The sequence below is a fragment of the Corylus avellana genome, chromosome ca4, assembly GCF_901000735.1.
Source record: "Corylus avellana chromosome ca4, CavTom2PMs-1.0".
Classification (NCBI taxonomy): domain Eukaryota; kingdom Viridiplantae; phylum Streptophyta; class Magnoliopsida; order Fagales; family Betulaceae; genus Corylus; species Corylus avellana.
This window is the reverse complement of record NC_081544.1, coordinates 28,420,264-28,440,985: the sequence shown is the minus strand read 5'-3', so window position 1 is coordinate 28,440,985 and position 20,722 is coordinate 28,420,264. Positions and strand designations below refer to the sequence as shown.

The 20,722-nt window shown below is 35.5% G+C and overlaps 2 protein-coding genes across 3 annotated transcripts; one reads left to right on the top strand and one right to left on the bottom strand.

The window, feature by feature from the left end:
• The first annotated feature begins 108 nt into the window (after nt 1-108).
• Nucleotides 109-8,531, top strand: LOC132177436 (uncharacterized). Of its 2 annotated transcripts, XM_059589761.1 has the most exons (9): nt 110-534; nt 643-735; nt 1,045-1,149; nt 2,028-2,180; nt 2,951-3,049; nt 3,142-3,270; nt 4,364-4,543; nt 6,971-7,087; nt 8,063-8,531. In XM_059589761.1, the coding sequence occupies exons 1-9, from the start codon at nt 229-231 to the stop codon at nt 8,225-8,227; spliced, it is 1,347 nt and encodes a 448-aa protein (XP_059445744.1). In that variant the 5' UTR covers nt 110-228; the 3' UTR covers nt 8,228-8,531. The 2 variants fall into 2 exon arrangements, with proteins under 2 accessions (XP_059445745.1, XP_059445744.1); XM_059589762.1 differs by lacking the exon at nt 2,028-2,180 and having other exon boundaries at nt 109-534.
• Nucleotides 8,532-9,842: 1,311 nt separating this feature from the next.
• LOC132177382 (O-fucosyltransferase 1) lies at nt 9,843-18,940 on the bottom strand. Its single transcript, XM_059589669.1, has 10 exons — nt 18,804-18,940; nt 18,536-18,698; nt 16,227-16,305; nt 16,017-16,093; nt 15,596-15,684; nt 14,102-14,225; nt 13,706-13,989; nt 12,247-12,376; nt 11,267-11,992; nt 9,843-10,122 (listed from the first exon to the last, which is right to left on the bottom strand). Exons 1-9 carry the CDS (start codon nt 18,809-18,811, stop codon nt 11,372-11,374), a joined length of 1,575 nt encoding a protein of 524 aa, XP_059445652.1. The 5' UTR covers nt 18,812-18,940; the 3' UTR covers nt 9,843-10,122; nt 11,267-11,371.
• Nucleotides 18,941-20,722: the final 1,782 nt, after the last annotated feature.

Sequence of the window (20,722 nt, the reverse complement as noted above, 5' to 3'; positions counted from 1 at the left end):
TTTTAAAAAAAAAAATTTAATACATTAAATTAAAAATATTTTTTCTAACTCGATAGAAGAATTTTTTTTGTTCACACCAATTAAATCGGTTAAATCTAATCGTGTCCATTTCCTACTTCAGCCACACAGTTGAGTCACGACTCACGAGTGGACCTTCGCAGAAGAACGAGGAAATCAAAAGCCACGACCGCTGACAAGCCCTAGAATCCGCTAGCAGATTCTCAGAGAATGGTGAAGAAGCGCGTGCCGGAGTGGCTCAACAGCTCGCTCTGGACGTCCACGCCCGCCCCCGAAGACGACGATCGCCTCCAACGCAACTCCACCAGACCCACCACCACCACCATTTCCTCTCCCCCCGTCGTGTACCCGGGGCCCCCTCCCTCGTCCGCTGAGGCTGAGCCTCCTAAGCCACCAGAAATTAAGGACTACCCCACCAACAACAGCGATAGCCACGATCGCGCTCACAATGGCACCTCCGAAGACGCCGGCCCCTCCGCCGAAGACATCTCTCGCCAGGCCCAGCTCTTCGCCGAGGTTAGCCGTTTCCCTCTTTTTCTCTCGCGCTATCTGAAATATATTCATGTGTTTGTATGTATAGATTGATTTGATTTGAATTATTTTGTTTTTGTTTATGAAATGTAGATATCGAAGAAAGTGATAAACATGCGGGAGTTGCGGAGAATTGCGTCGCAGGGGATACCGGATGGCGCTGGGATTCGTTCCACGGTGTGGAAGGTGTGTATTTCGTGTTTGATCTTTCATTTGATTTGCTTTTTGGATTTTTTTTTCCTAGTTTTTTTTTCGGCTGCTGAGAAAGAGGGAGAAAAATAAAAATGTTACATCAAGTGAGCTCAGTTGGTGGAATTGAGGGATTTTAGTTATTTTTGGTCATAAAAGAATGGAAAATTAGGATCCAGAGTTTGCACTTGATGCTTTAGCAAATAATTGGATCGTGTAAATGCAATTGTTTAGGGCATTTGGTTTTAGTAGGCTGAAAGTTGATAGTATTGAGGTTTTGACTTTAAGGCTTGTTGGTTGTCGCAGCTCTTACTGGGATATCTGCCACCGGATCGTGGGCTATGGTCGTCCGAATTGGCTAAGAAGAGGTCACAGTACAATCAATTTAAAGAGGAGCTTTTGATGAATCCTGTAAGTCATAGTCCAGATTTTGAGTTTTTCGAGGCCTCTATTTCTAATTTCATGCAGTATTGGTTTGATGAGAAGACATGGAATAGCTAAAACCATAATAGAAGAATTGAAGAAAATGCAACATGCCCTTTTTTCCACAGTGAAGATTGGCCTTCTGCTTCTTAAGTAATATATATATATTTTTCAACTCTCCCACAAATTTAGTAACATTGAGAGCCAAGCACGGTTACCAGCCATTTTTGTGTCCTGTTGTATGGTTCCTTTAATTAGCAAGGCCTTGTAGTCTCGTATATTCCTTCAATTAATTTATGCTTTTCTTAGTCATTGGAGAGATTTAGGTGTCTTTATCCTCCCCGACTTTGAAATACTGTACCTTTTTCTCTTCTAGACTATTTCTCAAAAGATTCTTTTTTGATTGCCTTGGGGGGTAGGATCCTTGTTCATGTGTTTTTTCTTGCTAGGGACTGCAAAACGTAACAAATAACTAAATTTAGTATACTTCCTCTTACTTGTAGAAATAAAATAAAAGAAAAATATTCATTTTCTTCCTCTTGATTAAGGTAGCCTTTAACCAAAGGCTTACAAACACAGGGCCTTAACAACTTTACTTTTGTTTTCCTCTTTCTAAAACCTAAATGTCAAGTGACCCTATTAATTTTATACTACACTTTTTTTTTTTTTTCTCTATTGATGTCTGATATGGCATGTCTCATGGTCAATAGCTTATCCCGATTGACATATGTTATAATGAGTTGGATGTTAATGAAAAGTAATGGAATAGAAAAAAACTTAATGTACTATGATTTTGTGTTGCATCCATTTTGAACTTTTTTCTCTGCAAAAGTTTGGGTTTTCTGAATGTTTTTGGGGCTAGTCAGTCGGAAATCACATGGAGGTTGGATAAATCTACAAGTTGTGACAAAGATGAATCAAAAAGTGAAAGCAAGGGCTTGCTCTCAAGATCAGAAATAACCCATGGGGAGCATCCTTTGAGTCTTGGGAAGACCAGCATATGGAATCAGTTCTTCCAGGTATCATATTAAGTGAACTCCTTGAATATAAAATCCCATTTCTGAAACCTCAGAATTTTCTATGCCATACACATTGCAAATAAATTTTTGATTGTGCCGTAACTTCTGAAATTAACTATTTTGGTTCCTTTTGGGTTTACCTTTTAGTCATCTCTCTCTCTCCCTCTGTGTCTGCACACGCCCGCAATCTTTGCTTTGGTCAAGGAAGATCTCAAATGTGTGCGTACGTTATTTGATAAGTGTGTGCATACATTGCCATGGTGCTCAATAATTTTCCTTATGAGATCCAATGCACCACCTTTGTTGGAAGGGTCTAGGCATTCAAATAGTTATATTCATCAGAGCCCCCATTTGATGAACTTTGAAAATGGTAAATGGTTTTGGGACCATATGACTGATGATTATGATTTTCTTTCCAGAGAGAATCTTTTTCATTTTGAGATATTTTTGGTTGGCTGCATGGAAATTGCATGTGTTCACATATTCTAGAATGATCAAGGAGCTCTAGCTCAAGTGGCATATCCTCCCTGTAAGAACAAGATGGAGTGTAAAGTTATGGGTTCAATGCCCACTCAGTGTAGCCTCCAGTACATACCTGAATGAACCTTGGATATTAAAATTGTCACTGCAACACTGTCTTCTTGCTCTCGACAAAATATGTTTGTATTTGCAAATCCCAGCGCCTTGTGCTGTTGAAAAGTAATAAAATGGATTAGTAGTTGCTTGCAGCATTCTTGTGGAATGTGTAATCATAAATATGGGTTATGTAGGACACAGAGATCATAGAGCAAATTGACCGAGATGTGAAGCGCACCCATCCAGACATGCACTTTTTCTCTGGGGATTCACCATTTGCAAAATCTAATCAGGTGTTCCTTTGTTTTGAAATTTAATGCACGCACAGGCTTTTGACTTTGTTTATCATTGCTTTGCTGACCTATGTGTGCCACAATGTTTTCAGGAGGCTTTAAGGAACATATTAATTGTATTTGCAAAGTTAAATCCGGGTATAAGATATGTTCAGGGGATGAATGAACTTTTGGCTCCTCTATTCTATGTATTCAGAAATGACCCTGACGAGGAATATGCGGTAAGTGCATTTCAATTTATTTATTTATAATTTTTTTGGGGGACCTGTCTCTTTTTTATTTTTTTACAGCATCTCTTTTGTGTTTGAACAGTAATATCTTTTTTAGTCTGTCAAAACTGATTTTAAGTTATTAGCACTCAGCTTTAGTAGCTGGATGCTAGGGTACTGTGAGACTTTTATTGTTTCTCTGTTATTTTCTTGGGATTGCAGACCGATTTCTCTTTTATTCTGTAGTTCATACACTGTTGCAGTATCCCCTGATTCAGCTAAGTATGTTAATTATGACTGTTGCTTTTCAATGAAAAGCATATTCCAAAACAAAATTAGCATTTTTGTAAAAGTGTTGAATGTTGATGGCTTAGCTACTTTCTGCTCTGGTGATAAGATGGGGTTTTTTTTTTGATAAGTAATAATCCAAAAACTCACTACCCCCACCACCCCCCCCCCCCAAAAAAAAAAAAAATATCACATACACTTTATCTTTAATCAAATGACTATTAAATGCATGTGCTCTATGTGGAGACTCAATTTTCCTACCTCTTGTAGTGCATCTACATCAATGGAGAGAAACCTCAGACACTTTTCAGGCTTTTTGATTTATCTTTAAAGTTAATAAGATAAAAAAATTTCCAGTGTACTTGGGTTTTGCTTTGTGCTTTTAATGATATATCATTTACTGAGGAAAGAAGATAAAATAATGGTTCAGTAGGGATATAGGTTTTTGTGAAGAATCAGAATCAATATTTTTACTTTTTAGTCCATTGTAAGGGTCATTGGCCACAGATGGGGTGAGTCTCCCACTATCCCTTAAAAACCCTAGTGAAGGTGGGATTTGGTCAAATCTCTGTAGCACAATGGGCAGAGACTTTACCATAAATGTCATGTCACTTTTGAAATCAGAGTCAGATTTGTTTCTGTTTCAATGTTGGTTGAAATGCCTGTTGCTGACAAGAAACCATATCGATGAAGATGGTGCATAACAGTGATGGAAATGTTATAAATAAAATTTACTGTCATCTGTTCTTATCATGTTTCTTGCATATGCCTTTTGGTTTCATTCTGCTTATTATTTTCTAATTTATAAGTTATGCAGGCCTCTGCTGAAGCAGACACATTCTTTTGTTTTGTTGAGATATTGGGTGGATTCCGTGATCACTTCTGCCAGCAACTTGATAATAGCGTAGTGGGAATCCGTTCCACAATTACAAAGTTGTCACAACTTCTTAAGGAACACGATGAGGAGTTGTGGCGTCATCTTGAGGTCACAACCAAAGTAAGACGTGTTTCTAATCTATAAGTGTTCTTGCTTTGCAATTGCTATTATCTTCCTATGTATTTTTATCTCTCAGATAATTGGATGGCTCATAATTTAGGCATCAGATTCAAACTTTCAGAACAAAGTTGGCTGCCTTCTACGTATCAAAAAAAGAAAAAAAAAAAATTGGCTACCTTCTACCTTAAGCATATCTATCTAGTGCTATAATATATTCATATAAAAAAAACCTAGAAGTCAATACCGGTAAGATTCTCTTTTAGGTAGCTTGGGTGGGTTTGCTGGGGTTTTTCTTTGGGTTAGCTTTGGCACCCCTTTGTATACTCCCTGTGTAATTAGGGGCGCCTCGCACTTTTCTCCTTCTTTAATAGAACTTTTATTACTTATCAAAAAAAAAAAAAGATTCTCTTTTAACTTTTTATACGCTGTTTTTTTGTGCCAATGGTTTGATAGCTGTGCTTAATGCATAGTTGTAAAAGGTTTTGCTGAGGTTTGTTCATCATGTGGAAAGGGCTTTAAAATAGGCAGCAGTCTAATGCAGCATAAGCCCATGAGCCAAAAACATTTTCAAAATGGCACCTTTTATGCCTCAATTCAGTAGGCAGTAGGCACGCACCCACCACAACTTTATGCGTGAGTTTCTTAAATGCTTGAATTTATATAATTGATGACATCAAGTGATTAATTAAGTTGCTTTAGAGCATGCTTGAGATTGCGTTTGAGAAATAGAGCTTTTAAGTCAAAAAGAGCTTTTGGGTAAAAGCTTTATTTTTAAGCTTTTGCCAAAAGTGCTTTTTGGCCATTTTTAGGCTTTTTATACCCTTAAAAGCGCTTTTAATTTTTTTACCAAACGAATACTTTTTTCTTCAAATGGGCTTTTTGAGTGTTAAAAGCATTTTTATGCCCCTCAAACGCAATCTCAAACAGGCCCTTAGTCCCCCACCCATATTACAATATGAGTGTGGGTTGTTTTGAGGGTGTTTGGGTGGGTTTGCTGAGGTTTTTCTTTGGGTTAGCTTTGGCATCCCTTTGTATGCTCCCTGTGTAATTAGGGGCGCCTCACGCTTTTCTCCTCCTTTAATAAAACTTCTTATTACTTATCATCAAAAAAAAAAAAAAAAAAAAAAAAAAAAAGATTCTCTTTTAATTTTTTATAAGCTGTTTTTTTTGTGCCAATGGTTTGGTAGCTGTGGTTAATGCATAGTTGTAAAAGGTTTTGCTGAGGTTTGTTCATCATGCGGAAAGGGCTTTAAAATAGGCAGCAGTCTAATGCAGCATAAGCCCATGAGCCAAAAACATTTTCAAAATGGTACCTTTTATGCCTCAATTCAGTAGGCAGTAGGCGCGCACCCACCACAACTTTATGCGTGAGTTCCTTAAATGCTTGAATTTATATAATTGATGACATCAAGTGATTAATTAAGTTGCTTTAGTCCCCCCACCCATATTACAATATCAATGTATTATACAATAATGCCAGGATGTTTTTTGTTCTTTTATTTATGCATTTTTTCCTCCTATAGTATGTGGCTGAATATTCGCAAATGTTCTTGTATTTATTTCCTTCCCACTGCTTTAATTTTCTATTGAGGTTTTAAGTACAAAGAGTTAAAAAAAGCACCCAAAAAAAAAAAAATTGATTTGCATTTTACAAAATGCCATGTTTTAATATTTTCACTTGTAAAAACATGGATTTATGCCTTTGGTGTTACCTGCTTTTCTTGGTCTCTTTAGTGATGTTCTTCTACTTGTCAAAAGAAAAATATGGATAGTAAGCATAATATTTCAGTTTTATTTTTTTAATTTTTAATTTTTTAATTTAATTTATTTATTTTTTAATATGTAATTGTCCCTTGTACCCAATGAGAGGAGGAATAAGAGATTTAAACTAGTGACTTGTGCTTCATGAGGCATGGTCTCCGGCTAATTGAGCTACCCTTTGGGGTCAATATTTCAGATTCAAGCTCAGGATGTCTCATTAGACTTTTAAAATATGTTTTTTCATTGTTTTATATGAAGAAGACTTTAGAAATTGGTCCAAGAATAGTTATACATTGAAGCTGGTGGATTAAGTTGTCATGCTGAAAATTGCAAACTGTCTCTTCTACATCTGATGTGGGGAATATGATTTGTGTTCTTGCGATTGGGGTGTAATTCTTATGTGAGCTTTTCTGTTCTTGTAGTGGTCAACCACTCTGATTTTATTTGTTTTTTTTCAATTTTTTTCTTCTGTTTTTATCTATTTTTAACTAATTTATTTATTTATTTATTCTATGACAAGGAATTTCTCTTAAGGCCAAGTCTTGTTATGAGCAGTGTTCTTTCTCTGATTGTCATAATTTGTGAAACATTTATGAAGTAATTGTTAACTTTAGTTATTAAACAATTTCCTATTAAAATGCCTTACTGTTTTGCATTCAATGACAGGTCAACCCCCAATTTTATGCATTTAGGTGGATTACTCTCCTCTTGACTCAGGAATTTAATTTTGCGGACAGCCTTCACATTTGGGACACACTTCTAAGCGACCCTGAAGGTCCTCAGGTAGGTTTACATTCGTACTGGAATTATTCTATTTTAGATGTCATTTCCTTTTGATATTATCTTTTTCATATATTACAACCAATATTGGAAATATTGAATTGCCCTCGAAGGGTATATCTAAAGATTCCTGCTCTCAACCTTGAATTGCCCTCATAAAACTGGGATTTCAATGGTAAGAATTACTCGAGGAAACCAAGTAATATAATACCATGGCATCTTTGATAGAGCTATCGGAAAAGATTTAGGAATGTAATCTTGAGAGATGCTTCTCCACACCACATCATGCCAAAAGCGAAGGCAGGAACCATCCTGACCCTGAAGGAGACAAAATTGAAGAATTCCCCCAACTATTCCTGATATTCCTCCAAAGACTTGCACCGTAGGGCCCTCGAGCGTCCTCTGAGCACCAACCACCACTTTGGACCCCATATTTTCCATCAATAACCTTTCTCCATAGAGAAAGCTCCTTTTGCACATATCGCCAAGCGTCCATCCTTCCCTTGATAAAATAGGGGATCAAAGTAGGGACAATGTAAGAATATTATTTACCCATATCACAGATGATTTAGCAATCCAACTTTGTGAGGTACTTCGTGTTCATATCTTGTGATCCTCTTAATAAAAGCCGTTTTGATCTTTGGGTCCATGTAAATGCTATAGGATGATGTATCTTGCCATTAACTGAAAAACAGTTATGGTATGAACATAAAATCCAATAGATCTCCCCCCCTCCCCCTTCCTTTTTCTGTAGTCTGAACTGTTAAATGCTACATTAGATTCTCATTTCATCTTCAAATTATGTTGGAATACAAAATCGTGGTGTACCATGGGTTTTCTTTTTTCGGGGTTCTGGGGGGGGTGTAAGATGGTATCTGTTTCCTGTTTAAGAAAAGATGTTTAGAAAGTACTTTTAAGATGAGATCTCTCAAGTTTGAGGAAGAAAGGCAGAAAATTTAACGATCACTATGTTTGCAGGAAACACTTCTTCGAGTATGCTGTGCTATGCTAATCCTTGTACGGAGACGCCTTCTTGCAGGTGATTTCACTTCTAATCTCAAGCTGCTCCAAAATTATCCTCCAACAAACATCAGTCATTTGCTCTATGTTGCGAACAAGTTGCGTGTACAATCCTTAAGCTAGTTTTGTAAGCCACTCTTTTTGGTGTTTCAAAATTTAATGTCTGTAAATTTCTGGATGTAAATGTTGCTTGTAGTATTAACTGACGGGCAGGGAGAATATCCTTCAATTTCTTTTTGTTCCTGGAATTTACTGCTACCTTGACCCCACAGGCAGGTGTAATTTCGATTCCCCAACACCCCCCTTTTCTCTTCTGCTTACCCTGAATTCTGGATTAGATGAGGTGATCGACTGAGAAAATGTTATGTAATATTTACTCATGCATATTCTTTTATATGGTGTCATTAATTGATCTTGGATTTTGTCAGTTGATTTTCCAGTTTGCTTTTAGGTGTAGCGTGCCAGAAAACGGTACGGACATGCGTCTTTTGGTTCTACTTTCTTAGGTTTAGGCATCTAATTAAGCCATCGTCCCATTTTGTATTGGATTCGTCTCCTCCTTAGGATTGCTAGTCTTCTTCCAAGTAAGAACATGAGAGTCAACTGGCAATGACTGATATGCGTATCATATGGTACAAATCTTATATACTATAGAGACATCTTATATTCTATCCATCATCTCTTTTGCGTGGACTCACATTTAGGTTCTATAAAGTACATGTTCTATAAATTCATTAGTAGATTCACACACCCGCTATATGCAAATAGGGAAAATATAAGATGGTGAATAATTTTTATTATTATTTTTGTACTATACATCTGAAGAGTGTGAACACATGGGGCCCAATAGGTGCGTGTTATTATGTCACGTAATACCCACATGCATGTTTTTTAGGATATATTAAGGAGTAGTGCTATTTAATAGATTGTTATAAGATTGCAATATAATTGGATGATGTAACAATAAAAATTAGTCATTATGATTATTATTAATTTTTTTACGAGTATTGATTTAAAAATTAATTTTTATTGTAACGTCATCATGAGTGAGGGCAGAAGAAGAAAGATAAGGTGCGACGGGTTTGGCAAAGCCTCCAGAGTGAAAAACAGTTGCTGAGTTCATGTGAATAAACTGAGCATGGGCTGGTTAATGTACGATTGTAAGGATTGGGTTGAGGTTGGGCGGGAAGCTAATTTCGTTGTTTTCATTAATAGGCCGTTAGTTATTACTTGTAATCCATTTTTGTAATTGAGAGCCCAATTAAGGAGTTGGTACTTGTGAAATTGAACAAATAAGCCCGAGAATATTATAAAAATTGTTCGCTTGTAAACCTTGTCTTGGAGTCTTGGAGGTGTTTGGCTACCCCGAAATCAGGCAAGAAAAAAAAAATCCCTTTCTCAATTCTTTTAATTTCCAAAAAATAAAAAATAAAAAATTTTCAACTTTACACAAAAAAACAAAATCGAACATTACATAGGAATATTTTTTAAGAGCTCCAGAGTTGTAGTAACAACGCTCAAAACAGTGAGGTCTAAATTGAATAGGACACCATGCTTTAAAGCCTAGAAAATGCTGACATTTTAAGTCAAAGTTATTTCATATTTCACCTTAGATCCAACAGTGATTCATTTCAAATCTAAAAATAATTTTAAAAGGCAAATCAACTTTTGAAAAGATTGCTTTAGACCAGCCCCGTTAATATAATATACATCTAACACCAGAAATGACGCGACGACAAAACATAACCTACACTATATATTGGTCAAACCAGGCCTCAACAGATATCTTGTTAAATTAAGATCCGTGATACATTGTTTTTCCCTTCTGGGCATAAATATAATGATGCAAGATAAGTCAACCAGATATCATACGATTAGCATAAAATTTTAGTTCACAAGTCAAAACAAAATTTTGACTCACTCGAATTCACATGTGCTCCAGCCACAACACAAAGGAATTGAACCTGCCTTCTTTGTCCGTATATACCCCAGGAAACACGATGCCAGCAAAAGAATAACTGAAAAACCATCAACTTAAAATGATCAGATAAAAGGGGCGCCAGCTGAAATTGTATTCATTACCACCTAGACTTTTGTTACAGATTGCAAAAGACAGAAATAAGAGTGAAGAAGAAGATGAAGAATCAAGGAAATGAAAAGAAAAGCATGGTAAGCTACATCGATGCAATTTCTGGGCGGTGGCACTTCTCATGGACTAAAAAGAAAAGAAACTAACATAATAAAAACTAAAATTAAACATCAGAACTGAAAATAATATAGCACAGAAAAAACTTAATCAAAAGCCTGAAAGCCAAGGTAAGAAAATAAAAATGTGTAAGAGAGAGAGAGAGAGAGATAGATTACATTATGCATCACTGCATCAGGATGGAGAAAGCAGTAAAAAGATGCAAACATCGGATTCATCATCCAGAGTCTATATATATATGGACATGATGTGTTTGATCAACAGTTGATTGAAGGGAAAGAAAAAAATATCAAGTGACAACAGATCAAAGTGGCACATATAACCATGATGAGAAAATTAACAAATTTATGTAACTGAAAGTATTCCAGCAAGGGTAGACTGTATCGATCTTGAGAACAATACACAAAATAAGTTTTGAGCAACCAGTCAAAAGGAATGATAATGCTAGAAGCAGTCATTCTTCTTAATATGGACAATATTTTTATCTGACCTGATCCGTCCCTCCCAACATTATCTATATCATCATTTTTATTTTCTATTTTCCTTTCTCTTGTTTCTTTTTACTTTCCTCTCAGGTAGGAATATTGATATATCTAAACCATGATTAATTGTTTCTTTTTTCATATCAACTTCACAGTTTACTTTAGAAGCCCTTCATATGAAAAAAAAAAATGAATCTACACAGCATATATCTTTCTCATTGACAATTTGTACAACACCTTTTATGATTGATAATATTTTGCAAACTGTTTACAAATCTTAACCCATCCTTTTCTTAAAGTTCGTCAACAATCTCTCTTATTTCTCTCTCCCATTCTTAAGTCATCATTTATGGCCTATAATATCAACAAAAGTTATGAAGCATATTCACAAATCTGCAAGTTTAGCATTCAAGAACGCTAGCTGAATCACTATGGAGCTACACAAAAAAGGCATTTCTCAGATATAGAGATTACCGGTGAATATGGTTGAGGAAACCCCATTCCTTTTTAATATGGATCATGGGGGTTCATTTCTGAGGAGTTAGAATAACCAATAGCTAGAAGCTTGAACCAAATTTCTTATCTTTCTGCCTCAGATATAGACAAATTTAATGATGTCAATGACCTCAAGTCATCGGTCTCTTCGCTCTTTAAGCGGCTGCTCAGAATTTGCAGAACATCATCTGGTGGACATTTGTCAGCAGGATTCTGTGGTGAAGTTTGGCAGAAACATTCAGGCCAAGAATTTGTATAGAAAGACTCTGGTGAGACACGCTTGTGGGGTCCACCAAATTTTGTTTTGAGCATGACTTTCCTAACAGCTTCGTCAAAACCTGCTGTCCGCCCATTCTCCCGATCAATGAAGATAGGAGCAAGAGCCTTCCTGTCAGGTCTGATTGTAGTTCGGAAGCCATAGTAAAGACGATGTCCAAGGAGATTGTTTGCAAAGTTGCTTGGGCCATCATATGTCGGCATAAAAATGTCAGAGAGGAGACAAACCATGTAATCAACAGCAGACCCCAACAGTCCCCTAGTGTTCTCAACCAGCTCATCTGTATGTTCCACAGAACTATGGTTCTCGAGTTGAGGGAAAAGCGTCCGAAATGGTTTCATGAATCGATCCCCACCAAAAAGTTCACCAGCTGCCAGGTATATTTTAGTAGAATTATCAAACCCCATCGCACTTAGAATAAGACCAACCTACAGCAACAAGAGACATCATAATATTAATACACGGACGGTCATTGCTGTATTAGGAAAATTAATCAGGAAAATATCACAAGACACCAAACTGAGGTCATAGTCATTCCTGGACTAAGCAATGTATCAATCTTCTTAACCTTTTTTTTTAATGATATATCAATCTTCTTAACCTTGACGAGCTTTGAACTGGAAGTTTAAGAAGAATTATTTTTCCAGCAACTGATGAGGATAATGACAAGAAAGAAGATCACCTCTTCCGGAGTTAATGGGCATTTCCCAATGGCTCTCCTTTCATCATAATTGAGTACTTTCGGCGCAAAATTTTCCTTCCGATACTTCTTCAATATATTTTTCTCTGCAGAGTTAAATATATCTAGGCACCTAGATATGACACCCAATGTTAGAGGCCAACAGTATTCTCTTCCAAATATTGGTAAAATCCAAATTCATTTACTGCTGAATACAATTTTATTCAAATCCGCAATGATGAAGCACACCAAAGGAAAATCTTGAAAGAGAGGAATTTTATCCAGTAAAGGTACCAGAGGATAACCATCAAATTATGTATAAAAGGGGTCCACCAAACTTTACCCCAGATAAGTCTTAACGAATGGACACTCTGTTTCAACGCTTCTAGAAGGTTTAAGTTCAACATCTTTTTATGGTAGGCCTGCATCCCCCACTAATCCAGCATTTTATTTTTATCCAAATTGCAACACTTTAAAGGTCCAGAAAGTATTTAATTGCAACCCAAACCTCAAATCACTAAGTTACAAGCTTTAGCAAATGATGAAGTAGGACAAGCAGCGAGTCTCATTGGATTTGTGGCCTATTGCTATATGGATAGACATCACCCACCCCAAATATTAAGAAAGAAAAAGAATACAAAGCGAGACTGTTATAGGAAGATTAAAAAAATAGTCAGATGTGACAAAAAAAAAAAGTAACAGCAATCATAACCATAAAAAAAGGTCGCATAATTCTTGTAGGAAATAAGTAATAAAAGACCCACAACAGTATGACTATATGTGTTACATATGACACCCCATAATTCTTCAATATGTTTTACTTAAGCTTCCATATATTTACCTTAACCCCCATCAGTAACACTGCAACACAGTCAGGTCTCCATCTCAGATCTAGGATGGAAAGTCATTTGCCGAGCCAGGCTCACATGATGACAAGCCGAGCATAAGGTTCTCAAGTTCTTTTTTTTTTTTTTTTGTTCTATTCAATAAAGGGCAAGGGTTAAGGGGGGGTTAGTTCAGTTGTAGCTTGAGAGTAATTTTTTTTTTCTTTTTTAATTTTAAGAATGAACCAAGCCGAACTGTTGACCAAGCTTTGACCGAACCACTCGTGAACGACTTGGCTCAATTACACCCTATTTCTCATCAAGATAGCATAAAACTATTATATATAGATAGGATTGTTGACATAACTAGCCCCATAAATAAATGAGAAATTCTTATACGAATCTTAATGGTTGAGGAATAGAATGTACCAATTAGTTTTTTTTTTTTTTTTAATTATTATAATATTTCACCCTTACTATAATAACTGTTGTCTCCTAAGCAAAAAAATATACAAACATGGCCCTTACAGTAGGCAATTAAATCAATCATTTATTATGTGATCCTGAACCCCTTGCATACGCAGTCTGACAGTCATATATAAATCTATCCAAACATCATAGAAAATCAGGTTACGTACCCAGCAAATGCCAGCATATCCATCTCGAAACGAAGATGTATAGACATGAAGTGACCTTGTGAGCGGAGCTTGTCAACTATAGATTGACTTAACTTCATAATATGTGGTTTGAATCTTAGAGCATGATAATTAACTCTGCACCTCAATCTTTGGTACTCAGCATTGTCAATTTCTTCAGCCAAACGATGTGAAAAGGGAGTGAGATAAATAGCACCATGTTCCTTCATCTTCTCCAGAGCAACTGTAGTATACCAACTGATAGGAGCATCTCTAGGCGGACGAATCTAAGCAAGTCAAGGGAAAAAATGGAAAAAGAGAGAGTTAACATTTCAAGTATCATTAAATAATTTCAAATGAATTCTGCTCGTGGATGTGAAGAAAATGCTGAAGTTCCACCTGAAAGGCTTTAATCTTTTTGGTTTTCCCATTTTTTCGAATTTCTGGTATACGTTCAACAATCCGTACATCAAACCTCAATGTATTGATAAAATTTTCAACATCATAGATACCATAGAAACCACTGCATAGAGTAAAAATATTATGAGTTATTAAATCTCATGAAATACACCAACTACATCAGAGTGAGAAAACACACTTCGACAAAAGGTTAAATAAGGGATCAATTAGTCAAATGAGAGAAGTTTCTTTCTAGTTGGCTTGGTACCATCTCAAATAAAGGGAAAGACAAGAGAAAATTGTTGTAGATCATACAATGATCCTTATCTGACTGCTTTCAAGTTCTGAAGGAAACTGATTGCAAATTCTCTCGCCCTTTACAACAAGAATTTTACATAAAAAGATTATATGTAAACCTCGGGAGATTCTCTTGTATACTAGGATTGCACCCCCTATGTGCTTTTCTATTATGATTGAATTACTTAATAGAAAAAATTCTGTCTTGATCCACCTGTTTGCTACCCCTAAACTCTCATAACTTGAATGTATACGGTTAGTAAATAAGAGCTGCACCTTAAAGCATAAGAGAGGTTTCAAAGCATGAGCACACACTGCACAAGGATTCCACAATTTAAGCTACAGGTTTCCCCAAATAAGCCTTCATAAGGCCTCCAAAAGTCTTAACATTTGATTTCTCAGCTTATTCCATCCTATTCTCAAAAAAATTCAGCTTCAGCCTTTGCTTCTAAATAAGCATTTTGCCATTCAAAAGTGATCAGTGTTTTTCCTTGTTTCCTGGTGATTCTTGGCTAACTGACAGTTATTTATACAAGAAAATAATTAATTGAATCATTCTCTTATCCTTATTTGTTTCACACTCTAATTCAGCTTTTCACAGCATTAACAATAATTTCAAGTATGTCTCACCATATATGCATATTTCTGTAAAAAAAAAATTTTGATAAGTGGAGCCTTTCTGTAAAAAAATATATCGAAGTAGCAGATATTATTTCACTACTAAGGACTCTCAGAGTAAAAAGTTCATGTCACTGATATGGGTTGAATCTTTTTTGAAGCTGTAAATTCCCATCTTTTAGATATACTAATCATTTATCCTTCTGATTTCTTGTTAAGTGCTCATATTCGTAAGCACACAAGAGACTTTAATGCAATGGCCTTAGCTTCTCCAATTTGTCAATTAGTCAAATGCAAATGGATTCATACATGTGCTCTTTAGATTAAATTGCAATAGTTGCAGGTTGATTAGGAAAATTTTCAGGAATCAATTTGTTTGATCTATGTTCATGTAGGCTTGTATGCATGTTTGATGTCCATAATTAGCCTATTTCCGATAAACATACTCAGCATGAACAAGATTTTCTAAAGCATTCACTCACAAAATTGATGAGTCACAAAGAAAATTATAAGAACAAATACATCAGGTCAAACAGATTGTGTCAATTAAAAATCACTTAACTATTTGAAAATAGATACCTCTCATCATGCCAAAAGGAGTTTGCGTCCAACTCAGGCAGCACTAGGGTAGCATTCATGATTCGTGCAGCAAGAACCGCATTACAAATCTAAAGCATTCAAAAGAGTGAGCATATATCAATTTGCAAAAAACACCTCCATCATATAAAGCAGTACCTAAATATTGATGCTGACTTTATTTAGCTCAAGCAGATGTATAAAATTCCAGCTAGGTAATAAAAATTGAGCAGCCTCATTTATCATGTAAAATCATTTTGTTCACTTCTTCCTTTCCCTTTTTTTTCTTGTTGTTTTACACCATAATAATAGAGCTATTATGGAAGGTAGATATTTATTGGCTTCACCCCATGAGAAAACTTTAAGGATCCACTCAAGAATAAAAAGGTGCCATGAAGTTCATAGCAAAGAAAAGGATGCAAACCGCACTACGTTGCTGGTTCAGACCACCATTACATCGTACACGCAGATAGCCACTACTCTCACTTGGAGCTGGAGGAGCTGCCACAATGCACAAGAACAAGCCAAAATTTCAAAATCAGAAGTCTCTTAAAACCTAAAGAAGTTTAGCATAAAATTCAGAAGTTTGTCATCATAGGAAAGCATTCTTTGAGAAAATAAAAAAAGTACGTACGGGGCCAATCAGATCGTGGAGCAGAGGATGGCTTCCAACCACCAGAATCGGCACTGCTCCAAAGTTCATCTAACTTGATCTGCTTGAAACAGGATAAAATGAAGGATCAAATTTTTGAATGAGTTATAATAATGATCAACTCCTATCAGAGGAAGAGTGTGAAGAGATTTCCAGTGTGTAAAAACATGTGTTTATCGCTGTGTTCAGAGAACATAACATCACAATACCCAAATTCTCATGGACCCATATGCTCGGCATGAAATCCAGTTATGGCTATGTTTGTTTGCCACTTTTGTTTTCTATATTTTGTTTTCCATTCTCAAGACAAATACAATAACAAATAACTCATAACACAAAACACTCTTCAAAACATAAAAATAATTTGCAGCTATATGTCATACCAGAACACTTTTTCAAATCAAAAACAAAAAACACCCCCAAAACAAACTTACAAACATAGCCTACTCTTCCTCATAGATATGCCCTCCAATGCTACAAGCATCTGTTGATGAATCTCAGAGGTGTGCACACCAATACACCAGCCAGAACTAATTAGCCCTAACAACCATAATTGTTTCATGATTGATGCAAGCTTAAGTAATTCTTTTTTCATATTATAACGTGCACTGTGGATGTTTTTGTTTTATCATAGGGCAAAATCAGCTGGTTATTCATTTAGTTAGAATCTTTTCAAGCAACACCTTTTTTTTTTTTTTATGAAGGGAACCCCTCAAGGCAAGGCCACTTCGTGTACCCATCCCTGAAGGGTAAACCCCATACTTGTGCAAGGCCTGAAAAAAGAAAATAAATCAGGCATGTGTGAGCATCTTTGATAAAGGAGTAACAAGAAGTTAAAAAATGAAGCAAAGACATCCATCTCCCAATCATGAGAATCTCTAATAAAGCTTACATTCCATTAAAAGGAATCATTGGATAACTCCAAATAATATGCCATGGAGACACCTTTCACACAAGCAATACCATACAAATCTGGGAAAATATCCTTTAAGGACCTAATTCCCATACCACTTGTCATGCCAAAATCTAATTTTAGAGTCATCGCCCACCTCAAATCTGGTATGACTAGAAAACTCCCTCCAACTCCTAATAGTTTTCCACACTCACTCCATATGACCCAAGAACCTGAATAGAACACCACCTGCCCCATGAGCTGCCATAATTAGAATCCAATACGACTCCCCACAAGGCTTAGCTCATGCACATAGTACCAAAGCCATTTCCCCAAAAGAGCACGATTAAATAGAATCAAGTTTTGGACCCCCAACCCTCTCTCACAAATCAGAAAGCAAACCTTGGACCAACTTATTAGGTGATTCGAAGCATGATTAAGAACAATTTGAGATGACCAAATGACTTATCAAAAAAAAATTTGAGATGACCAAATGATCTAACTTAATGCTTAAAGTAGACATGGCATTGCATTAAAGGAATGGAACGCAAACTCGTGACAGCTAATTTATAAGACGAAAGTAAGAAATTAGATGAGGATATATAAAGAAGATAGGGATTGGGATTTTGGAGAAAAAAAAACAAAGAGATTAAGAGTAGAGAAGATAGGGGATGAAGAACAGAGGGGAGAGTCAAAGAAATGAGAAGGGAGAGAGAGCACAAGCTTTACCAACAAGAGCATAAGGTAATTTTTTTAATTCACATGAAACTTTTTTCATAGACCCTCACAAGAAAATTGATCATCAATCATCGTCAATAGCACTAGAAAAAAAAATCTTACTGTCAATTTTAAGAAATCATGAAGAATTTTTATTGCCACTACTTGTAGTATTGGCGCCTGATTTTTCCAACAGTTCCATGAATGTAATCCCATACTCTATGATCAAACAATTATAAGCCACTGAAATGTGATGTGTCATCCAGATGCACTCCACAAACTACATGTTATTTAAAAACTAAAAAATAAAACCTAACTTCGAATGACAGCGAGAGTGGTGGCATTGTTTCTAAAATTTTAGATATTGTAGCCGATTTCACTCTGATCAGCCCACTAATTCAGATTAACAATTTCTCAAGCTAATAAACCATAAAGATCCTATCAATCAATTCACCTTGCAATTCTTCAAAAAAACAGCAATGAAAAATCAACCACAAGCTAACGAAGCCATCAAGTTAGACAATGATTCATTTCTCCAGGAATTCAAATAACCAGATATCCGGCATCAAGAATTCCAATTCCATTCATTTTCCACATTTTCTCAGCAACCAAACAGAAAAAACAAAAAAATAATAATTCACAATCAAATCGAAAACGCTAGAAGACATCAACGCAGACTAACCTCTGAACGATAGCCGGATCCACTATTTTCCCTGTTCGTGGACGAAAGCATCAGCGAAATAGTGCAGATCATGAGAACCGCCACCGCAATCGACAGCCTCCCCACCATTCCCTTCACGCCTCCCGCTCCGCCTAGCTTCGCGTGCTGGCGATGATGCCCTAGCCTGAAACAACGATTTAATCGATCACAAAGCTCTGTTTGTTTCGATGGAAAATAAGAAACTCATTTTCAAAAGGAAATGTTTGGGAGAAAGTGAAGAGCAACAAACCTTCTCATTATTGTGATTGGATTTGGAAAGTGGTTTTCAAGATTCAGCTTCCTCTGTCGTCTTCAAATGCTACTTGGCTCTTCAATTATTATCAGTGACTGAAGAGGGAGAAGTGAGTGGATGAATTTGACGTTCGGATTGGCGGTGGGTCACGGGTCGGATTGGTCCAGAAACCCATTTTTTATTTTGTATATAATTGGTTCTTCAATATTTTAAGAGAATTCCTTCATTCTACACTTACGATGTGTGACGCATAAAGGAAAAATAAATAATTTCATCTTTTAATTTTATTTATATTATTAGTTTTATTTGTAATTTAATATGTTAGTTCATATTTTGCCCATAAAAGTCCACACATAAAATTTTTATTAGATTGAAACATTTCTCATTTAATAATGGGTTTGATCCAAAGTTTTAAGTTATTTTGTAATTTAATAATCGGCTTGATCCAAAGTTACCCAAATTAGGATTAGGATTTTTGTCGAGAAAATATTTCGTTAATTATATTAGATGAGTATTTTTATCCTTTTAAAAAGTAAAAAAACAAAAATACCATTTAAATATAACTAACTGAATACTCTCTAATTCAAACAAATCAAACATGATCATGTTTCACTCTTTGACAGACTTTATTATTGGCCCGACGTGTCCAACATGAAATCTATCTTTACTTTTTTTTTTTTTTAATTTATTTTTCAATTGTTTTGCTTCGTGGGTGTGTTTTTTTATATTGTTTTTACAATCATAAATATATAAACAAAAAATTAAAAAATTATATTTGGATGGATTCGAAAACAGAAAACAATTCAAACTTGGAGATCCGATTAATTGGACAGCCGCGAGTTGGACACTCAAAATCAGAAATCCTTCGGTGCTATTAAAATCGTTGGAATCAAATCAAAGCTATTAAAATTTTAAAGGATATTTTGTATATTTGTATTGATTTATTTTCTTTTTTAAATTCTCTCAAAATGTGATTTAACTTTTAAAATGATTAATAAATCAAAATTTAATAATAATAATAATAATAATAATCTTAAATTCAATGATTTACATGATATCACATCACATTTATAATGACTCAAGTCCTCCTTATAGCATTACTCTCACATTTTTATTTCACATAATAAAGGCAATTCCTGTTAGACTATATCATAGAGTTGAAGAATAATAATCACACTTTATCATGTGGACGTAAGTCATAGACCAAACCACGTATATCTTTGTGTCACTATCTTATTATTTTGCTTTATTATTTCCGCATTATTATTTCTTTAAGTTCCGGTCAATTCTTAAATTTTTTGTTTGTTTAAAAAAAAAAGAGGGATCCAAATGTTTGGTAGCTAGGAGTGTCACACCAAACTTACGAGATAATTGAGAGATAAAAATATAGTTTTTAGCATTATTCATGCTACACCCCATCTCACATCTTATTTTACCAAATTGACGTGACAGTGTCTCTTAACCATTGAATCATCGGTTGTTAAGAGAAAAAAAATAAAAAATAAAATCCAAAATCTGATAGGCACTTTGTGGAATAAAATGAGAGTGTACTAGGTCTCTTTTCTCAAAAGTGAAAGAAAACACCCCCACCTACGAAACCATTTCTTATGTTGAACATAGGAAAGAAAATACATAATGGACTGAAGGATATAAGTGTATTAAGGTGTGATTTCATGGCTCATGCATCCTGTATGTGCGTGCATGTTGTAAGTTGTATGAGCTGAAGGATAAGGCCTAGCTAAGATCTAAGATTAATTTTCTTGTGATTTCATGCATGGCTCATGCATCATGTGTGTGTATGTATGTTAAGTTGCATTCATGAGCTGAAGATTTAACTTGTATTTTTTTGATCTTCTCTTTGGAGATCGAAAAGAAGAGGTGGATATTCTCTTTGCAGGTCACAAGGACTTGCTCGA

Coding starts and splice junctions, on each gene's coding strand:
- LOC132177436 (XM_059589761.1), top strand. CDS start 229: ATGGTGAAGAAGCGCGTGCCGGAGTGGCTCAACAGCTCGCTCTGGACG. Junction 4,544..6,970: donor ATCTTGAGGTCACAACCAAA/GTAAGACGTGTT, acceptor ATTCAATGACAG/GTCAACCCCCAATTTTATGC. Junction 7,088..8,062: donor GCGACCCTGAAGGTCCTCAG/GTAGGTTTACAT, acceptor CTATGTTTGCAG/GAAACACTTCTTCGAGTATG.
- LOC132177382 (XM_059589669.1), bottom strand. Junction 14,226..15,595: donor TCCTTTTGGCATGATGAGAG/GTATCTATTTTC, acceptor TACTCTATGCAG/TGGTTTCTATGGTATCTATG. Junction 11,993..12,246: donor GCCCATTAACTCCGGAAGAG/GTGATCTTCTTT, acceptor TTGTTGCTGTAG/GTTGGTCTTATTCTAAGTGC.